The sequence below is a fragment of the Prinia subflava genome, chromosome 8 (genome assembly GCF_021018805.1).
Source record: "Prinia subflava isolate CZ2003 ecotype Zambia chromosome 8, Cam_Psub_1.2, whole genome shotgun sequence".
Taxonomy (NCBI): domain Eukaryota; kingdom Metazoa; phylum Chordata; class Aves; order Passeriformes; family Cisticolidae; genus Prinia; species Prinia subflava.
The window spans coordinates 5,444,924-5,464,171 of record NC_086254.1 but is presented as its reverse complement, the minus strand read 5'-3'; the positions used below and the strand labels follow the sequence as shown (position 1 = coordinate 5,464,171).

General features: G+C 47.5%; 1 protein-coding gene across 4 annotated transcripts in view; it reads left to right on the top strand.

Annotated features, from left to right (window-relative positions):
• Positions 1–19,248, top strand: part of AP2B1 (adaptor related protein complex 2 subunit beta 1) — a 75,130-nt gene that overhangs the window by 30,918 nt on the left and 24,964 nt on the right. For all 4 annotated transcript variants that reach the window (XM_063402509.1, XM_063402508.1, XM_063402511.1 and 1 more), the window contains exons 10-14: positions 1,433–1,548; positions 2,607–2,772; positions 3,254–3,352; positions 6,088–6,347; positions 10,209–10,401. In XM_063402509.1, the coding sequence (XP_063258579.1) occupies positions 1,433–1,548; positions 2,607–2,772; positions 3,254–3,352; positions 6,088–6,347; positions 10,209–10,401 (834 nt within the window). The remainder of the gene's footprint in view (positions 1–1,432; positions 1,549–2,606; positions 2,773–3,253; positions 3,353–6,087; positions 6,348–10,208; positions 10,402–19,248) is intronic.

The window sequence follows — 19,248 nt, the reverse complement described above, 5'->3', positions numbered from 1 at the left end:
CAAGTGTCTTACAGGTCACAGCCTCAAATCCCTTCTGGAGCAGAAGGGATCAGAGCAGGACATGGTCAGGTTGCCATTCATTGCCCCTGTAGTGCCATAGTACCCATAAAGCTGAGCTAAGGAGAGACAGGTATCATAAAAAATACTGCACACATTTTTATGTGCTGCCTCTCTTCACTCTGACACCAATTGCATTGGATTTTTTTTTCTGTTCAGTGTGAATTTCAGAGGAGAGTCTTATGACTTATTGCCAGTTTGCAAAGGCAGAGCAAGTGCTGGTTTGTGGTGTCTCCTCCCTTGGCTGATCCTCATGTCTGTGCTGACAGGCCCTGTGTGAGATACCCACGAGGGCAGGAAATTGCCAGAAGGTTTTAGTCTCTGACCCAAATTCATGAGGTTTGTCCTTGAGATTTTTGCCCATTCTCACAGAACCGATTCCTGTGACTAAAATGCCATTTCACTCCTCCTCCTTCTGCCCAGCCTTTAAGTGCTCTGTAAGTCGAGGGAGCTGTTAACTCACTGGAATTGAAAAATCCACCTACATTGCTGTTGTTTGTGCCCTACAGTGTTTGTCTCCAGCCCGAATCCTTTATGAGTGTTCCGAAAGCGCCTGCCTCGGCAGCGTCGGGAGCAGTCTGCTTCTCACATTAATCACCAGCTGTGTAATGAGGCTTCATGTGTGCTCTGCTAATAACCAAATCACTGCCCTTATTTGAGGCTCTCTGCTGCTGAGGTTGGTTGCTCCTGTGATGTCCTGCCTCGCTGTGCTGTTTGGGAATAGACCTCCCTGAATTATCTGCCTCCAACTCCACTCCTGGTTCCTGGAGCATGACAGTGTCCAGTCCTTGTTATCTTGCAGTGCCTCTGGATTGAACTAATTAATGTGAGAGCTGTGCTAGGAGCAGCTGAATTTCTATTTTTAGCCATACATTTCATATGTTGTTAGTGACCTCACCCCAAAAATACTGAACCTGTTGCTGCTGGGAGCTGCTCTTTGCTGCTGGTTTTGACAACACTCCTTTCTCCTGTCTTCTGGCTTTGCTAGAAGCTCTCTTGCAGTCACTATCAGAACTTTCCCAGCTGTGATTGCCTGGCGTGGGAAGCCCCAGAGAGCTCATTCAGTGGCCTGTATCAGCCCCAGGGTGCTACAAACAGCAGTGTAGGCGATGTTCTCAAGGTCTCTGGTGTGGTGACCCAACTTTCTACTGGCACAGTTGCTTCTCTTACTTACTACAGGAGCTGGAGCCATCTGGTATCCCCACAAACAACCTTTTGTTACCCTGTAGTTCATTTCTGGACAGAGTTTGTAGCTCTTGTCCTCTTGTTTTCCCCCTCTGGGCCTTTTCTCATACACATGCCGTGTTCCTCAGTGCGTGCTGTGGGAGCAGGAGTGTTTCCTCAGCTTTAAATTGTGTTTTTCTGCTCTCTCTAGCAATCTGCAGAGCGCTGTGTGAGCACACTGCTGGACCTCATCCAGACCAAGGTCAACTACGTGGTGCAGGAGGCCATCGTGGTCATCAGGGACATCTTCCGCAAGTACCCCAACAAGTACGTAGGAGCTGCCTCGGGCGTTGTTGGAAGCACTTGGCTGCCATCCTCAGCACAGAGCAGGACTCAGCTTGCCAGGGCTCTGCAGCAAAGGTGGAGGCAGTGATCCCACTCCTGGTTTGGTAGGATTCAGGTGTTGGCTCTAGCTGAGGTATCAGCCTGGCTTGTTACTAGTTTGAGTTGAAGGGTTTTCCTTTCCCACCACTCCTTATTGAAGCCTGGATCAAAAGCCAGTAAAGCTCTTGCAGAGGGTGCCAGAAGGAAAATTTGGCCAAGTTTATGGCGTCAGGCTATTGTGGTGTTGCTAATGTCCTCTAGAAATCCATGAAGTGTACAAGTCTCCTCATACAGGGCTGTGAAAGTTCATGGCTCACATGCTCCAAGATCCAGTCAGCTTGTGCTGAACAAAGCACTGCTGACTTTTCCCACCCAGTGTTCCTCGGGCTTGGGCAGAACTCAGCTTCTCTTGGTTCTGCAGTAAGGTTTTGTCTCCTCAGCCACAGAACTGCAGCAATGTTTTTTAGCAGAGACCTCATGATCACCTAAAAAATAATATGGGACATCTGCAGGCTTCCCTGGCAATTTCTGCAGTCAGTCTCAGAAATTCCTGGCTTGTGGGGATACCCACACATGGGAATAGGGGAAGCTAAATTAGTGTGGGATATTGTCTGGCTTACAATAAAGCCTTGGGGGGAGTGTAATACCCAGTTTAGAGTTACCAGGCTGAAGCCTCCAGCAAGGCTGCAGGATCTCATTCAGATTCATGGTTTGAACTGTTGGATCAAATATTCCCATTAGCAAACAGAAAGGGAGGCAGCTTTGTCTTGAACTCCACATCTGGGTGGTCTTATTGATGGACTAAACTGCAAAGACCCTGTGAGATCTCAGTGCTCAGCTTTGGGAGAGAAAAAGAATAGTTGAATGAAAATGGTGCTTGTTGTGTAGAAATGCGAGACATTAATTCAGTGCAGGATTCTCTGCAGAATGATGTGGGCAGAAGTGGAGTTAAACAAGCCCAGTTCACTCCAGTAATCCACCTGTACTCTGACAAAAACCAGGTACGAGAGCATCATTGCCACTCTGTGTGAGAACCTGGATTCCCTGGATGAGCCAGATGCCAGAGCTGCCATGATCTGGATCGTGGGTGAATATGCTGAAAGAATTGACAATGCAGATGAGCTGCTGGAGAGTTTCCTGGAGGGTTTCCATGATGAAAGTACCCAGGTAAAGTTGCAATGTGCATTTTATCTGTAGTGTGTGGTGCAGTGTGTTTATGGGATGGACAGTAAATGTTATTACAGTGGTCAGACAATATCTGTCAATAAAAGCTTCAATTCTGGGCTAAAATAAAAATCTTGGGAATCTGCAGCTTTGCTTTGTTGTCCGTGTCTCCAAAATTTCTCTTCATGGAAGGACAAGAACTGGAGGGGGTTCCAGAGGTTGCTGATTTCTTAGGGGAATGTACTGGGGACCAGAACTCAGATAGTGATGGGGTGCATATCAATATGACACAAACCTCAGCCTGCTGCTCAGGGCCTTGTCTGTGAAAGTGTTTTGCAACAGGTAAGAGTCTCATGACACTGGGTTTCAAAGGCAAAGAACAGTGTAATGCTGTCAGGAAACTGAAGTCTTATGTTTTACATCAGCAAAGGGTGTGGAGACTTGTGAGCCACTGTTGAATGGATGGATTTTTAATCTCCCTTAGGTGCAGCTCACCCTCCTGACGGCGATAGTGAAGCTGTTCTTGAAAAAGCCTTCTGAGACACAGGAGCTGGTGCAGCAGGTCCTCAGCCTGGCCACGCAGGTAAGCCAGGGTATCCAGTGATCCAGAGCCCTGCAGACACTGTGCTGCCCTGCTGTTGTTGTTATTCTCCCATCTGCCAGGCCAGGCAGCTTTGCAGTAGATCAGATTCAAGGTTCTCTCCCAAAGAGACTATTTAAAAACTGCTTGGTGCCTGTTACCATCTGGAATCTGCTTTCTCCTTCTTAGCTCTTGCTTTATCTAAATTCCTTCCCCATTCACTCACTAAATGGAAAATTAAGGACAGTGTAGAATTATCAAGAAACCTAAATCCTTTCTCCTTGAAGGTGGCTTGCAGTTAAACATCTGGAGCTACAACAGAGGGAAAGAGCCTGGTAAAGACTTTGTTCTGTGCACAGCAAAGTTTAAGCAGTGCTATGAAAAAGAAAGAACTGAAGTTTGGGGTTTTTCCTTTGTGCTTGGATGCTGTCAACCAATGTGGCAGCTTTGCTGGAGGCTGTAGCAGTGGGTTAAGATCATGGATTCATTATGCATGAGATGCTGAGTTATGAGTTCAGATCACTGCAGGCAAGGCTGGGCTTGAGCTGGCAGACACAACTGCTGGAGCTCTAGAGGACAGAAATGGAGATTTCCTGGTGGCAGGGGTGGGGAAGAGCTCAGCTGATCTTCCTGCACTCCTTGGCTGCAATGGCTGGGGTAAAGTACCCAAAAACAGCAGCTTCTCTCCAGACCTGCTGTGTCAAGCGATAAAAATAATCTGCCAGCTGAATAGGCTGTGATTGTTCCTAAGCAGAAAACCTGGAGTCAGTCATCAGCTGGCCTTTTTGATCCTCTTTGCTGCAAGAAATCACGGCTGTGGACTTACTGCACTTGAAACTTTTATTCATTCCTCTGGGGAGTTACATTGGTCAGCAGCAACAAACCCATGACCTGCTTTTCTTGCTTCAAAATCTGCTCTTAGGCAGGATCTGAGCTGCTCTTAGAGAGGAGTGGGCCAAGGGCATTGCTGTATCATTTGCCTGAGCCAACAGAGGAAAGGTACTGAGTGCTAAAACCCACTGTGCTGAGTCACAAATGTTTAATGGCACCCTCGGATTGTAACAGGCGTCTGGGTTTTTTTCTCTGTTTGTCACAAGTGTTGATTCAGTCTGGCTTTTTGTATTTTATATGAATAATAAGTCAATGTAGGGTAACTGGCTGTAAAACACTGAAAAAACCTTCTGCTTCAAGGTCTGATTTCTAGGTAGGGATGGTGTTTTTCACTTGAGTGGGAGAGTAATTACATGTGTGTTTCTTTCCCCAGCTTAGGTATTGTTGCACTCTGAGTGTCTCAGGGCTTGTCTGCACAGCAGACTGCAGGTGTGGTTGTAGCAGGAGCCAGCCTCATCCAGCCAGCCCTGGTAAAAATAGCACTGGAGCAGCTGGGGCTGGAAGAAACACAGGAATGGAGGTCTCAGACCTCTGCATCCCCATTGCTGTTGCATGGGTGAGGAGCTGAGCTAGCCAGGGTTCATTGGTGTGCATGCAGACCCTGGAGAGGGAAGAACTGGGAGAGATTTGAGCCTCGTGTTTCAGGAGGTTTATCAGTTTCCAGTGTGGTTTTTTTGGCTGTGAGAAGAAACAGTCAGCCTTGAATCTCTGTAGGTGCCTGCAAGTAGGAGAGTGTGGCCTTTCATGTGTGCCCTTGCAGAAACCCTGCCTGAACCTGAGTGCAGAGTCTGGGAGGATTGTTAAGGGTGTAAAGAGTCCACAATTCTACCATCAAACAAAACCAGCTCTGCTGAGATAATGTGTGAGACAACAGAGAGATTAATTTAGGTCCTTACAAGCAAAATGAGCTGAGCTCAGTCTCATTCCAAGAAGAGGTTTGAGAATGTCTTGAGGCAGATGGCAGATGCAGGTTCTAACAGGGCAGCAGCAGCAGCAGCAATGAGAGCACAGAAGAGAAAAAGAAATGCCAAGAGTAAGGCTGGTGAGGTGTACAATATTTTGCTGGAATTTTATTAGGGAGAAAAAAACCTCCAACATTTATCCTGTTATTCTGCTGATGTGAGGATTAAAAATCCGAGCTCTTGTTTCCATAAACAATTCACTACAACATAAAACCACAGCACCTCCCTCTCCCTAGAACATTATCAGCAAACCATCCTCACTCACTTTGCTGCTCTGGGCAGAGCTGCTCAAAGAGAAATAATTAGCACTTCATGCAGAGGCAAAAGTATCTGCAATAAAACAAGGGTATTATTGACAGCTGGAGAACTGCTGAAGTACCCTAAGTGTGTATCATTAGCATCTCTCCATACTTCATTAGATAACTAAAAGGCAGGATAAATAAGATCTCTGTTGCTATAAAGAATGTGGCTTATTAAGATGTGGCTCTGCAGCATCTTTTTTGTCCAGCAGTGCCCTTGGGTAAGTGTGTCTGCTCTTAGTGTCTAACAGTCATTGCCACTCATGTTATTTTCTCTGGATTTCTCCTAGCAGTTACTGGCAGGAAAGTTTGGAAAGCAGCTGGCAGCTCTGTGGTTTGGGGCAATAATGGGGTGTAAATCCTGGGCTTTTTCCTCCCTGACCAGCTGAGCAGGAAGCCAGGCATTAATACTTAAGTTTTTAATTTTAATTTTAAGATGTTCATCTCAACCAGCAGTTTGCAACATCATTTTCAAATTGGTGGCTGTGGCTGCTGGGTGGTTGGGTTTTTTTAAATGAAGAAGAATAAAGTGATTACAGGCATTAGTTCACTTCAGACCTGTGAGTGATGCCTTGCTTTGTCTCAGGATTCTGACAACCCAGACCTGCGGGATCGCGGCTACATCTACTGGCGCCTGCTTTCCACGGATCCAGTGACTGCCAAGGAAGTGGTGCTCTCAGAAAAGCCACTCATCTCTGAGGAGACTGATCTGATTGAGCCAACCCTGCTGGATGAGCTCATCTGCCACATTGGGTCTCTGGCTTCTGTGTACCACAAACCCCCCAACGCTTTCGTGGAGGGGAGCCACGGCATCCACCGCAAGCACCTGCCCATCCACCACGGCAGGTGAGCATGGGCAGGGCTGGCTGTTTCTTTCTAGCAAACAGTCCAAAAGATCTTTTAGAACACCTCAGTGGGATTTTATTGATAGTTTGCACCTCATTCAAGGGGCCCTTGCATGCAGAATGTAATCCTGGATGTGGAGTGTCCAAGTTCCTGGGTCAGAAGACACAGGAAGTGTCAAAGTTTTGTGTGAGGAGAAGCTGTGATATCTTTTGAGAAGACATATAAATGCTCTTGACATGAATTTGAGCAGAAAAGCAGAAGCTTTGGATGACTGGTGCAAGGAGGACTGGAGTGAGCATCTCTCAGAAGATAATTTTGTAGGAGCTTTGCTTCAGCAACAGCTCAGCTTTACGAGCCTGTCTCCTGGAATGCAATATCATTTTCCTGGAACAGGCAAGCACCAGGGATCCTTCACTGCTGGAGTATGAAATGGAGAAGGGAGTTTTACCAATCTCCCCTTCTCACTCGGTGCCTGTAAAGCAAGGGAAGTACAAAAGCCATCTAATCCCCATCAGTGTTAGGGCTCAAAAGAAGATGGGTAGACTGACAGGGTCTGTCTGACCTTTGTGAGGTGGGGGAAGTGCTTTGGCTCATTGCCTGGTGCTTCAGTGCCTCCCTGGGATCACAGTTCTGGCAGCAGGTTTAGCTCTGCAAGAGCAGGCAGTGCCTCAGTCCCAGCTGGGGCCGTGTTGCTGTTGGAACCTCATTCAGGTGAACAGTTTGCTATTTGCACTAATGGTATTAATTACAAAAACGAGTGTATTTTGTAGCAAGAGGCAGAGTAGCCAGGCTTACCTCTTAATAATATTCCCAAAGTGACATTTGCAGTGCTATTTTTTGCTGTTGCACTGATAAATCAGTGTGCGATGCTGCTCCTTTTCTATTTTCTGACACCACTTCTCTGCTATTCTTAGCAACTAAAGCTATTTCTGTGGTGGCTGGCTTTGGGAAGCTGAGTTGTTTTCTCCCTGCCTATGAAATCAAGTCGGGCTGCACTGACCCAGAATCAGCAAGCACAAATGTACCAGTTGGACAGGAAATCAGCGGCCACTTTCCTACCTCTCCTGATCAAAGATTTGTCTCAAAATGAGCTGGTTTTTGGTGTTACCCACCTTCCTGTACACTGTTCTTCCAGGTCACTACAGCAAATAGCATTTTAGGGGATTTAGCTCAGGGAATTCAGCTTTTTGAAGGAGCAGTTTATTATCTTCTTGCAGTGTCTGTGTACTTGACTCTCATTGCTTACCCTCAGTCTGCTGACCTTAACTATTTTCTGACTTTGGCAGAACCATTGCTTCAAAAAACCCCAAAAAACAAACCTCCAGGCCTCAGTCAGCAGTGCAAGCTGGGGGAAGGTGTGAGGGATGCTCAGCAGAGCGTGCTGCACACTGATCATACTGATGCAGTGGTAAATTAAAAAAAATGAGTGGGATTTAGTTTAATGGTACACCAGGCTTCTCTGATGGGAGCTCACCTCAAGAGACCCCATTATTGGGGTTTTCTGCACCAGTTTAAGGCAAGTTAAGGGTGTCCAGTGAAAGATCAGTCCAAACAGTGAGGTGAGGTGATTTTCTGTGCAACTCCTGTACTCCAGTGACCATTCTGATGGCTGATCCCTGTGGTAGGGACTGATGGCACCGTGAGGTGGGAATGGGGAGATGTCCACAGTGAAGTGCTTTAAGAGGGTCAAGACAGCACTGCCTTGAGTGGTGCTTCCCTGGGTATAAACCCAGGAGGAGTTCTGGTTGGCAGAACACACTACATGGCATTTTGATTCATTTATTTCCCATTCAGGGCACTGTAGGGCAGGTTTCTTGCAGCTCTCAGCTGATGGGAAGACCCATTGAAGCTCACAGATGGTGAAATGTTCCTGCTCTTCAGTGAGCCCGAGTGTCACAGAGCTGCAGGGGTATCCTGAGGGTCGAGGAGATTTCTGATGGCTTGGCAGTGTTTCCTCATGTGATGGCTCCCACCACCACTGCTCAGCCATAATTCAGCTGGGAAATTAGGAAGATGTTAACAGGGCTCCTGGGAGAAGCAAGGCTGGGTAGATTTGGGCAGGAGTGTCCATTTTCCTTTTTCACAGGTGGCTGCAGAAAAGTTTTGATTCTGGTTCAGGCTGTGCATCCCTTGTGACTCTAACATCTGGGAGCTGCTGGAGGCTGAACTCACAGGGCCAAATCTCCAATTCCCATGGCCAAACCCAAGACTAAAGGGGAAAGCTTGTATCAAATCTTTTTGCCCTTTTAAACACACATATTCTTTAGGAATTTCTTTTCTTTCCAAGAAAATGCAAAGTTGTTTACAGGAATCTCTTTAAAGAGATTCTTTACAAATGGAAGTGTGGGGTTTTGCTTTTTTCAGACAAACCAACTGAGCTTTGTCCTTTCCTAATTTCTTGTTGGGCTTTGGGGCAGCAGCAGTTACACAAGACACAGAGGGATTTCTGTGTCTCCATCAGGAGAAGGATGAGTAAGTGTTGAAGGGGTGGAGTGTTGGAGGGATTATATCCTGGGAAGGAACCGAGTGGTTTGTGATGTGCCTCTCTCAGAGAGGCTGTTCCTGTTCCAGCCTGGGGGTGGGAGTGGATCACAGTCACCACCTCTCCTCGGGAATGCTTCAGTGAGCACTTCAGCACACTCAGCACTCTCCCTGCTGAAGGCAGCAGCAGAAAGGACAGCTAATATTAGTGCAATTGGGGCTCTGAAGCTTTTAATGCAAAGAAGCTTTCAAGCCTTCCTGCTGCTGCCTGGTAACTAATTCATTCTGCACTCCTTATGCTCCATCTTTTCCTCCTGGCACTGGGATTGGGAGCAGCTAATACTCTGTCACTGAATCTTTCCCCTCAATAGCTGAATAAGGATAAGAGAATTTTGACTACTCCAAATCAGAAGCTGCAGTGCTTGCAGAACAGCTCCAGGGTTAAACACCTTGTCAGGACACTAATTCCCACAGCAATTGTGTGCACTTACCTGCTGGCTGCAGTAATGTGAGCTAGAAATCATTTTATCAGTTACTGCTGGAAACAGGACATAAAATGGATTTTAATTATCTAAAATATGAGCATCTCTGGATTTAAATATATTGTAGTGAGTTCTCCAGGAGCTGCAGTTATTTTTTTAGATTCTCCTTGTTATCAAATTCAGTGACAAGTGAATATAAAAGATATAAAAGGTAGCCAGACTGCATATGATGATAAATTTTGGAAGCTGTATAATGAGTGTTTCTAGACTAGTAATTAGCATGCCTGCTAACTCAGAGGAAAGGAAATTATTGATAGAAGGGAGGAATCAATTTTAGATTGACTTTTTCAATTAGAAAAGACTGATGGACCTTGTTGCTGGTCAGGAGAAGGTGATTAATCTAGACCTGAGGGAAGTGGTGGAGTTTGCACTGGCTAGAGTAAGGGCTCAAGGGTTTAATCAGTGTTAGATCTCTGAGAAAATCTGGATTATTTCCTTTTCCCTGTGTTTTCATGTCATTCTCAAGCCCAGTGGGCTGAAAATCATCTCTGTAGATTTATTCTGAGGTAGGAAATGCTTCTTTTCAGTTCTGTAGCCCATGTGGTACCCACAGCTCTCTGTTTTGGAGGGGGTCTCTGATTCTCAGGGTGGGCAGGATTCACCCCTTGCTGGGCTGAAAACCTCCTACAAGGCAGGAAAAATCTTTGTGCTCAGAGTGGTGAGGGGCCGTGTGCCATGACCCTGCCTGGTGCAGCACACAGCAGCTGCTGGGCCCACCTTTTGCCTGGCTTCTGCTGCTGAGCCACCTCTTGCTGTGATTCCCCGTGCTGGGAACCTGGAACTGGAGACCAGAGGTGACTGATATTTGTCTTTTCTGCTCCTTGTTCTCCCCCCACAGCACTGATGCTGGTGACAGCCCCGTGGGCACCACGACCATCACAAACCTGGAGCAGCCACAGGTCATCCCAACCCAGGGTGACCTCCTGGGGGACCTCCTCAACCTGGACCTGGGGCCCCCTGTGAATGTGCCCCAAGTGACCCCCATGCAAATGGGTGCTGTGGACCTCCTGGGAGGAGGACTGGACAGCTTGGTAAGCAGCACATCATCTTTAGCTGATGGGAGATAATTGGAGCTGTGCTTATCTCTGCAAAGCCTTGATCATTTGTGCTTTTAATGCTCAGTGAGCCGAGCTCCCAGTGCTGGGTCCTGAAACTCCAAGAGGATTTAACCAGTTGTTGTACCAGCCTTCAGCAGGCTTTTCCTGCTCTATAATGAATGTTGCTGCATGCTGTAGAATCCCTGTGGTCAGTGGCTATATTTGTTCTGTGCTTTTTCTTTCTGCAGAAGGAAACCAAAAAGTTGTCTTAAGGATGTAAAAGTGTTTCGCTGCTTTCTATTTGAATCAGGCTCCCTTTCAAGAAGGCATTTATTCCACCCAGTTCCCAGCCCTCCTGAATTTCAGTGCTGAAGCCCTCAGGCTGTGACCCTGTGCCTTCCCATTTGTGTATTCTCCAGAGCATGCCATGGTTTAATATCAGTGACATTTTAATTGCAGTGAGGTCAAGAGGGAGCTCTCTGTGCAGTCCTCCCTGTGCCAGAGCTGCTCACAAGGCTCCTGCCCTGGCACTGCCAGGGTCAGGCTCCAGTGGGAGCAGTCACACCTCCCCTCTGCTCTGGGGAGGGAGCTGGGCATGAGCTCAGCAGAAGAAAAAATCAGGAGAAAATCACTTAGCAGGGAGCCAGCAGCAGGGGAGAGGTCAGTGCTGTGGTTTAGTGGTTTAGTGCTGGTGGCAGCCAGGCAGTGAGGAGTGCTGAGGGTCAGCCTGGGAGCTGTTCCCAAGGGAGCACAGCACACAGATGCCCAGCTCCCTGCTGGCTTCCCCACAGGGGGAAGAAGCTCTCCTAGGTGTATTTGCATCGTGTAAATCAAGTAAGGCTGCCCCAGAGGAGACAGTTGGGTGTTTTTCAGACTTGGAGTGGGTTTGTCTTGCTTGAAGTTTGGCTTGTGATGAGTTGGGCTGGGTTATCTCTGCCTGGTTCAGGTGCACTCTCAGCTCTGAGTCAATCTCCTACTCAGAGGCAGGAGGCAGCTGGATGAACCCCAATTCAACAAATCCCTATTAGTCAAACATATTTTTTTTTAACTGCCATAAACTTACTAAAGCAAATGTTAAACACATTCCCAGCTCCAGTGCTTCATGGCCTAATGAGTTGGAAACAATCTACCCCTTAATGGCCCTGGCACTCACAGAGGGCAGAGGGTGCTGTAGGCTCTGCACTCTCTAACCAGACAGGTTTGCTTAGCAGGGACACTGCTCTTACTGGGAATGAGCAAAAAGGTCAAGCTGGACTTGCTGGGGAAGCAGGCAGTGAGCCCAGAGCAGTAACTGGTGCAGCCTTTCCCTACACTAGTGCCCCTAAAAACCTGGGACTGGGAATTGAGGCATTGCAGAAGGTGGTGCTGCCCGTGGTGCCACAGGATGGTTTGCACTTAAATTCCTCTCTGCTGCCTTCCAGGCCTCTCCCAGTAACCCTTTGTTCCTCATTAGTGTCACACAAATAAATGGACACAGTAGAACTAAAACTTGGTTTTGGGAGAAGAGCTGTCTCGCAGCTGGCATTAATGGGCTTAATTTACTGACCTGCTCTGACAGTGGAGCTGTTAGTTGAAATGGTAGCAGGCTTTTACTTAATATTTTTCTCAAGCCTTAAGTACATCTGTGGGGTTATGGAGTGTGATCTGACAAAATGATCCTTTCTGGATGGGGAGTAGCTGTGCCTGGGGCTGCATGGCCAGCACTCTCTCAGTTGAGTAGATGGGGAAGCACTTAAAAAAAAATCTGAATGCTGGTGTGGTTGTTGAAGGTGGATGCTTTCTGTTGGAGGGCTGTTGCATCAAAGCTCCAGCTTTTCCTTCCTTTGGTCAGTCTCTTTTCTCAGGTAACAAGTGACAGGACAAGAGGGAATGGCCTCTGCTTGTGCCAAGGGAGGTTTAAATTGAATATCTGTCTTCGCCAAAAGGGTTTTCAAGCACTGGAATGGGCACCAGGGCAGTGGTGGGGTCACTTGAAAATCGTGTGGATGTGGCACTTGGGGACATGGTTTAGTGGTGGCCTTGGCAGTGCTGGTGGAATGCTGTGGAGTTTTTTTTCCATCCTAAATGAGTCTAGGATAATAAGCTTAATTAGTGAGTGAATGTGATCTGTGTGTTTGTTTGTTGCTGTGGGCATGTGTTTAACAAGTCTCAAGCTGGGTTAACCCTAACCTGGTATTACCCAAATTGCTGGGAAGTGTCCTGGGCTGCAGGGCTTGCCAAGAGGATTGGCATTTGGATCTCAGGCTAAAATTAAACCACATTTGTACCATGCCAAAATCAGCCTCAAACTGCAGATCCCACAGGCCTGATTTCTGTGTGTGGGAAGGAGATGAGACAGATCCCAGTGTGCCCCTTGAAGAAGGGCTGAGCTCTTCACCCTTGGCCAGGGATCAAAAACATTTGGGGGCCAGCAATGCCTGAATTGTTCTGCTTTGAAATTTCCCTTTCTGTTACTCCTTAAGGGTTTTTTTCATGCATTTTTTCATGCATTTCTCCGCTGCTTTGTTGGGCAGGCTAAGGCTGCACACTCTGTGGCAGTGACAAAGGCAGCTGGAGGTCTGCAAGAGGGTGCTGGCAGGATCTCAGCCAGTTTGTCACACCCACTCAGTGTCATCTGCTGATCCCCTCTCCTACCCCCTTGTTTTTGGAGGGGGTGTCTCATCAGAGGGATGTTCTTGCACTGAAAGTCCCAATGGGACTAACCCAGAAAGACCAACAGCAGCGTTAACTTCCGTGGAAAATGCCATTCTGCTTTTCCAATTCCTAAACTGTAGGGGTTTATTTTTCTTCCAGGCATTTAAATAGAGACTGAATGGTGTAAATCTGCACAAACACCAAATTAATGTTGTTCATTTGAATTGTCCTCAGCATTGCCAGATATTTATGCCCATGACCAATGAGGCTCCAGCTGCTTGCGAGGTTAATTTCTTTAGTGAGTAAATCTTATTTTATCTCCATAGTGAGTTCTGTAATTGGTATTAAATGTAACATGCATGCACAGATGCTGAGCATGTGTTAACAATTAAAAAGAGGAGAAAAAGGACCTTTGGTACAAGAGAATTGCTTATAAGCAGGGCAGACTTGCTGTAAGACTTTTGGAGAGCTGTTTTCTTGGGAACAAGTTGTGCCCCTGTTTGCCACCATGGACAGATCTTGTTCTTCTCTGCTCAATTTTCTTTTTCTCTAAAATGGTGACTAAGCCTACTTTACAAAACTGTTTGGGATCCCCAGCTCCACGGTGTAAAGTAGCCACAGCAGTCGCTAATGGGGGAGAAACAAAACACGTGGGAGAGCAAATTGCTGGGTGCAGAGCTGTGCCTCCCAAGAGCTGGAGTTTGATGCTTTTTCCATCAAGTGGCTGAATTTCATGCAGGTTACAGTCACTCTCCCAGCTCCTGTGCAGTGGTGCAGTGCTTTGCAGAATGTCTGTCTGTGCTGACATGACATTTTTGCCTTTAAACCTTTTTGTGTGTTTTGTTCTGCAAATTCACGGAGCATGAGAGCTCTGTGGGCTTCCTGGGAGCCCCTGCATTGTATGGGAGCAGGGCACTGTGGCCAGGAGCCAGAAAGGCTGGCTTGAAACCCGGGGCCAGAACAGTAAATCTGCAGGAATGGACAGGCTTGGATTGTCTGTTATGTAAGGATTTTATTTAATACTCCAACCACTCATCTACAAGAATATTATTGATTCGAGACTGGCAGCTGGTCAGGTTGATTTATGTCCTAAACTGAAAAACTGTGGGATAAACACTGAATATCCACAGTTTTCTGTAATGCCTGGACTGGGCTGGGCTATCCCTCTGTGTAACCTGGCTGGATTGAGGGGGGTCTGACCCCAAGACCCCAAGGGTCTGTCCCACACGATTCAGGGCTGTGTCCCATCACTGCAGTGGGATGGAAGGTGGGAGCTGAGCCCCAGCTCACCCTGAGCTCCAGGCACCACAGGCTCAGCACCCTGGGAAGAAATCCCTATTCCAGCAGTCTGAAGTGCCTGCCTCATCCACAGGGCTGTGAGCAGGGGCTGCTGGTGTCCCTCCCTCCCTCCCTGACTGCTTTCAAGTGGAGAATTCAAAGTCTGCCCTCAATGGACAACACCCTGGAGTGTTGGGGTTGATCAGGGATTCACCAATGTTTTATTAAAAAGCCCCAAAGTGACCTTCAGTCTGCTGTGGGGTGCCACATTGCTATCCTGGCTCTGCAAGTGATTTGCTGTGTATAATCCTAGGAAAGTTAATTCATTTACCTTTCCTTGGAACCACAGTGTGAGAGTGGCTGTGCCAGGTCAGGCCCAACATCCATTTGTGCAGTGGATGTGATGCTTTCCCAGAGAGTGCTCCTTCAGCCTTTGACAAGGAGCTGAGTGACTCCTTTCATCTGGCCTGTGGAGGCTTCATGAGCCACAAAGGAATCTGTTAAGATTTCTGACAAAGGACACAAATCCATTGCTGGGGCAGGGCTGGTGTGGAAAAGGAGCTATTTTGGTAGGTCACTCATTCATATCTGATTCAGAGCTGTTGTAGCAGTCATAGGACTGCTAGAGCTTTGTGAGCTGCTTGTTTTTTACACTTTGGAGGACGAAAATGGTTAGGACTCAGTTTTGCTTGCTGATGGAAATTGCTCAGCAGGGCAAAGCATCAACAGCAGGTGCAGTGAAACTGGTGACCGTGGTATTGGCAGTGTGACCTGTCCTCCAGCAGCTTTGGACAGCTGTGCCTGCTTTGGAGAGCAGCACTGGTGCTCTGTAATCCTGCCTTGGTGTGCAGACACAAAACAGGCAGCAAACAAGGCACTGAAATGCCTCTGTGTGAGCCACAGCGGTGTCTGCAGTGAGATCCTGCAGCCCCTGCATGGTCTGTCCTGCAGCTCAGGGCTCTCTCACAGGATTAGCCTGCATAGAAGGCTGCCAGCAGCCCTGCCCTCAGCATCTCACCCCAGTCCCGTTGGGTAAATGCCTTGTGCTCCTTGCTGCTGTGTCACTGAGTGCAGGCAGCACCTGGAGCTGTGGTGCTTCACTCCTGCTTTGCATGTGAGGCAGCAGGAAGGCAACTGTCCCCTGTTAACCCCTGAATTGTGGTCCACAAAATGCACAGCTGCCCTGGGAGCCCTGGTTATGCTGTGGGCACAAGGCAAGGCAGTTGCTGAGCAGTGGTTATTTAAGCTTGTGTCCCTGGCTCCACCCTCCCTGTTATTTTTTGGTACTCCAAGAGCCTCACGTCATTTTGCAGAAGTGATTGTAGCCCCTCAGGATCACATGAACACTTGAGCAGAGTCACTTCATTACAAGCTGCTGTTAAGATGCAAATAAAGCCTCCTAATGCAGTAACTCCAGCACTGCTACACTTCATAAGTCAGCATAACTGCTTCCACAGGGCTGGAATTGCAGGGCAGAGCCTCTCCAACTGCAGAGCAGCTGCGGCACCGTCCAGGCCAACTTGTGCAAAGTAAAAGTGCTGATGCAGTTTGGGAAAAGGTGCTGGCACTGGTTTTATTGATACAGGGTTGAGCCCAGCCTCTTCTTTAAACCCACGAGGCTGCTTGGGTGCTGTTATGGAAGGATAGAGAAGGGAATAAAGAGAATTGCTGTTTGAAGAACTTTTATGCCTTTGGGAGCTGAGACTCCCTGTCCACCCTCTGCTTGTCTCCTGAAGCTGGCAGCTCTTCACCCTGAAGGTGAAGGCTTTGTGCTCTTCAGCAAGAGGCAAAGCTGCCAACTTTAGGACCAGGATCTGCCATGATTTGCAGTGCCTTGAACTCCCTTGGACCATCAAGAGCCATCGCTTGTCCATGCCACGTTCACAGTGAGTGTTTCAGCCTGAGTGGGGCTGACAGCTGTATTAACACAGTCCTCTCCTCTGTGGGGCTGTTCCTGACTCTCCTGTAAGGCAGATCCAGGTTGTCCTTCTGGCAGGAGTGTCTGTCTGCCCGTGAGACAAATGGAAATGGTTTACCAGAGCTGTTAGTCCTGGGGAATTGCTTCAGCAGCACTTCACGCCTGACTAATATCTGTTTCTTTCCTTCTGCACTCTGCCTGTCACTCCAGATGGGAGAGGACACTCCGTGGGTAATTGGTTCCTGTTCCCTCTGTCTTCCTCTTCCCTCTTACTCACACACATCACTGCTACCATCTCTTCCATCGCTCTGAGTTTGGAATAAAGTTATGATTTGGGCATCTCACAGGAGGAAAAACAGACCTGCAGTTCCTGAATGGGGAAAGCGCCGGTGCCATGGGAGTGTGACAAGCAAGAAAACCAGAAAAAGAGACTTTGTGATGCTGCAATGGGAAGTGCAGCCCAGATCTGCTGTGGAACTGATCAGTTCTTTATTAACTCCCCCCCTGTAACTTCTGGTGCAGTAGAAATGCTGTTGCTCCTTTCTTCAGTCTGGGCAGAGCCAGCTCTGCCTGTAGGGACTGGAGGAGCTGCAGCTCCTTGGCACTGGCTCTGCGGCTCTGGAGCACATCTGCAGTGCTTGGGCCCGAGCTCAGGAACCAGGAGAGGCTCAGGCTGTGCTCTGCAGAGCCCTCCAGCCACCAAAGAGGGGCTGCAGCAGCTCAGAGCTTCCTGGCATGGAAGAGAGATGTTGAGTCCAATCTGAAAACACATGAAGGCTCCTGGTAAATTCTCTGAGCCAGTCAGGGATTTTTTCTCCTTTTTGTGAGAGTTGGGATCTTAACTAAAACAATAAATCCACATTCTTCTTCCTCTCCTCCTCCCCCCACACCCAAGGCCTGACATTTAGGGAAAATGGAAGACTTGTGGATAGCTTGAGGAACCCAAATATGTCATTCCCTGTCAACCAAGGGAATTGCAGCCAACATCAGTGTACGAGCTGCTTCGAGGTTGGGTTCCTACCCTGCAGCTCCTTCTGATGAGTGTAGTAGGAAACGGTAGAATAGTTAACATCTGGCTTGATTATGCAGAATTATTCAGTCATTTCCATAATACCCTTTGTAAAATGCTTGCTGCTTGATAAACCAGCCTTTCTGCTGCTGCAGACAACAGTACCAGAAATCCTCCGTGCATACAATAATATCTGGAAGTGAACTGGATTCTTTCTTTTCCCCCGGACTTCGCTGCCTGTCAATATAAAGCTTGAAGTTCATCTGCATGCAAGACTATGAATAGGGATGAGGTGTAATAGTTGCATTTATTACTCCTCAGTGAGCCAGTAACAAGATGTAAATGATCTGATATATTAATCTAAACCGTGGCTTGGCGTAGAGAGCAGTCAATAGAACAAAACTCTGCTCTGTCAGGCTGTTTCTGTGGGAGAGACTTGACAGTGTAATAAGCCTTATTTTATAAGCTCAATATTAATTGGATTTGCATCCTCTGGCTGGCTTCCTTTGGTCTCTGACTGATCCTTCTTTTGACTTTGGAATCACTCACTTTTATCTGTTATTTCTTAAGCAGAACTGGACAGCCAGAGCCTGGGTTGCTGTATGGAGAGGTGGGTGCTGGAAAAAAATGAGGAATCTCCTCAGCTTCTGCCATGGCCTCAAGTAGGGATAAACTGAGTCCCACACAGGGAAAAAGCTCTTAAGGCCTCTTAACAAAAAGCAAATTGTGTGTGATTTGTTCCTTTCTAACACCTACTTAGGGTGATAATGTTGCTCCTGTGAGGACTAGGGGAAGGAGAGGTACTGGGAGTAGAAGAGAGATCCAGGGAAGCACAGGGATTTGTCACATTTTACAGGTTTTATGGAGGCTAGTTACCATCTGGTAAGTCACTGTCTTACACCTTTGCTGCTCTTCTCAGGGCAATTTATCCTTTTTGTCTGTACTCTGATGGAGAGAGGTATGGAGCTTTATGGTATCTCTTGACCAGCATAAAACACATTTGCTGTGAGGTCTCTCAGGGTACAGGCTGGAAGGGATCAGAGCAAAGTTAATATCCAAGTTTTTTTCTGCAGAGGCAAAAGGTCAGAGCCTTTTTGGCTCTAAGCATAGGTAGTCCTGGAAGCTTTTGCTTCAGCTATATGGTGCATTTGTTCAATATCCTGACACACCAGCACTTACTTGAACAGCGTATCTGGAGCTTTGTTGACTCAGTTTGTCACATGCTTCTTTAAAAGCAAACTAACTCCCCAAACCCTAATCAAATGGAAGAGCAAACCCATCTACAACGTGAGCTGTGATGTTCTGATCTGCCAGTCCAGCCTTTTCCTAATGGGACTGGCTCCTGCCTCACCCCTGCATCCTCCTCTGTGAATGATGGCAGGTCATGTTCCTTGTCTGAATGTGACCCTAAAAATATCCTGTTCTAGGCAAATAATTACTCTGGTCTTCAGAAGAAAAGCCTGGGACAAAGATAAGCCTGGAGATGTCTCTGCAGTGAATAACCACTGCAGATCTGTGTTTGTTTCCTCCTGGTTATCAGTCATCTGTTAAGTGCATTTTAAATATTCACAGGAGTGATGTTGTACTTGCAAACAGCGCTTGTAGCCAAGCCTTGGAGCCTGTCCTGATCTCTGAATTCTCTTGAGCGTCTAGAGTGATGTGGAGGTTTGAAAAACGGGCTTTGTCACTGGGAAATGTGCTCTGGGTGCTTTGTAAAGGGAACTTGTGCAGGGAGAGTTTCTAGGTGGGCTACAGGACCTCAGAGAAGATTTAGTGTTTGTGGAGAGCTGTTTCAGTCACTTCAGATGTCACTGTGTAGCTTGGCAGAAATTGGTACTGAAATAGCCTGGTGCACCGTGAGGTCTGTGCTGTTGGAGTGCCCATTGGAAGATGAAGCTGGTTTTTTCCTGTCTGAGGGAGGGGAGCATCTCCAAAGCCCCCTCTCTGAGCTGTTGTCAGAGCCAGCATGGATCCCGTTCTCTCGCTTCCCTGTTGTTGAAAG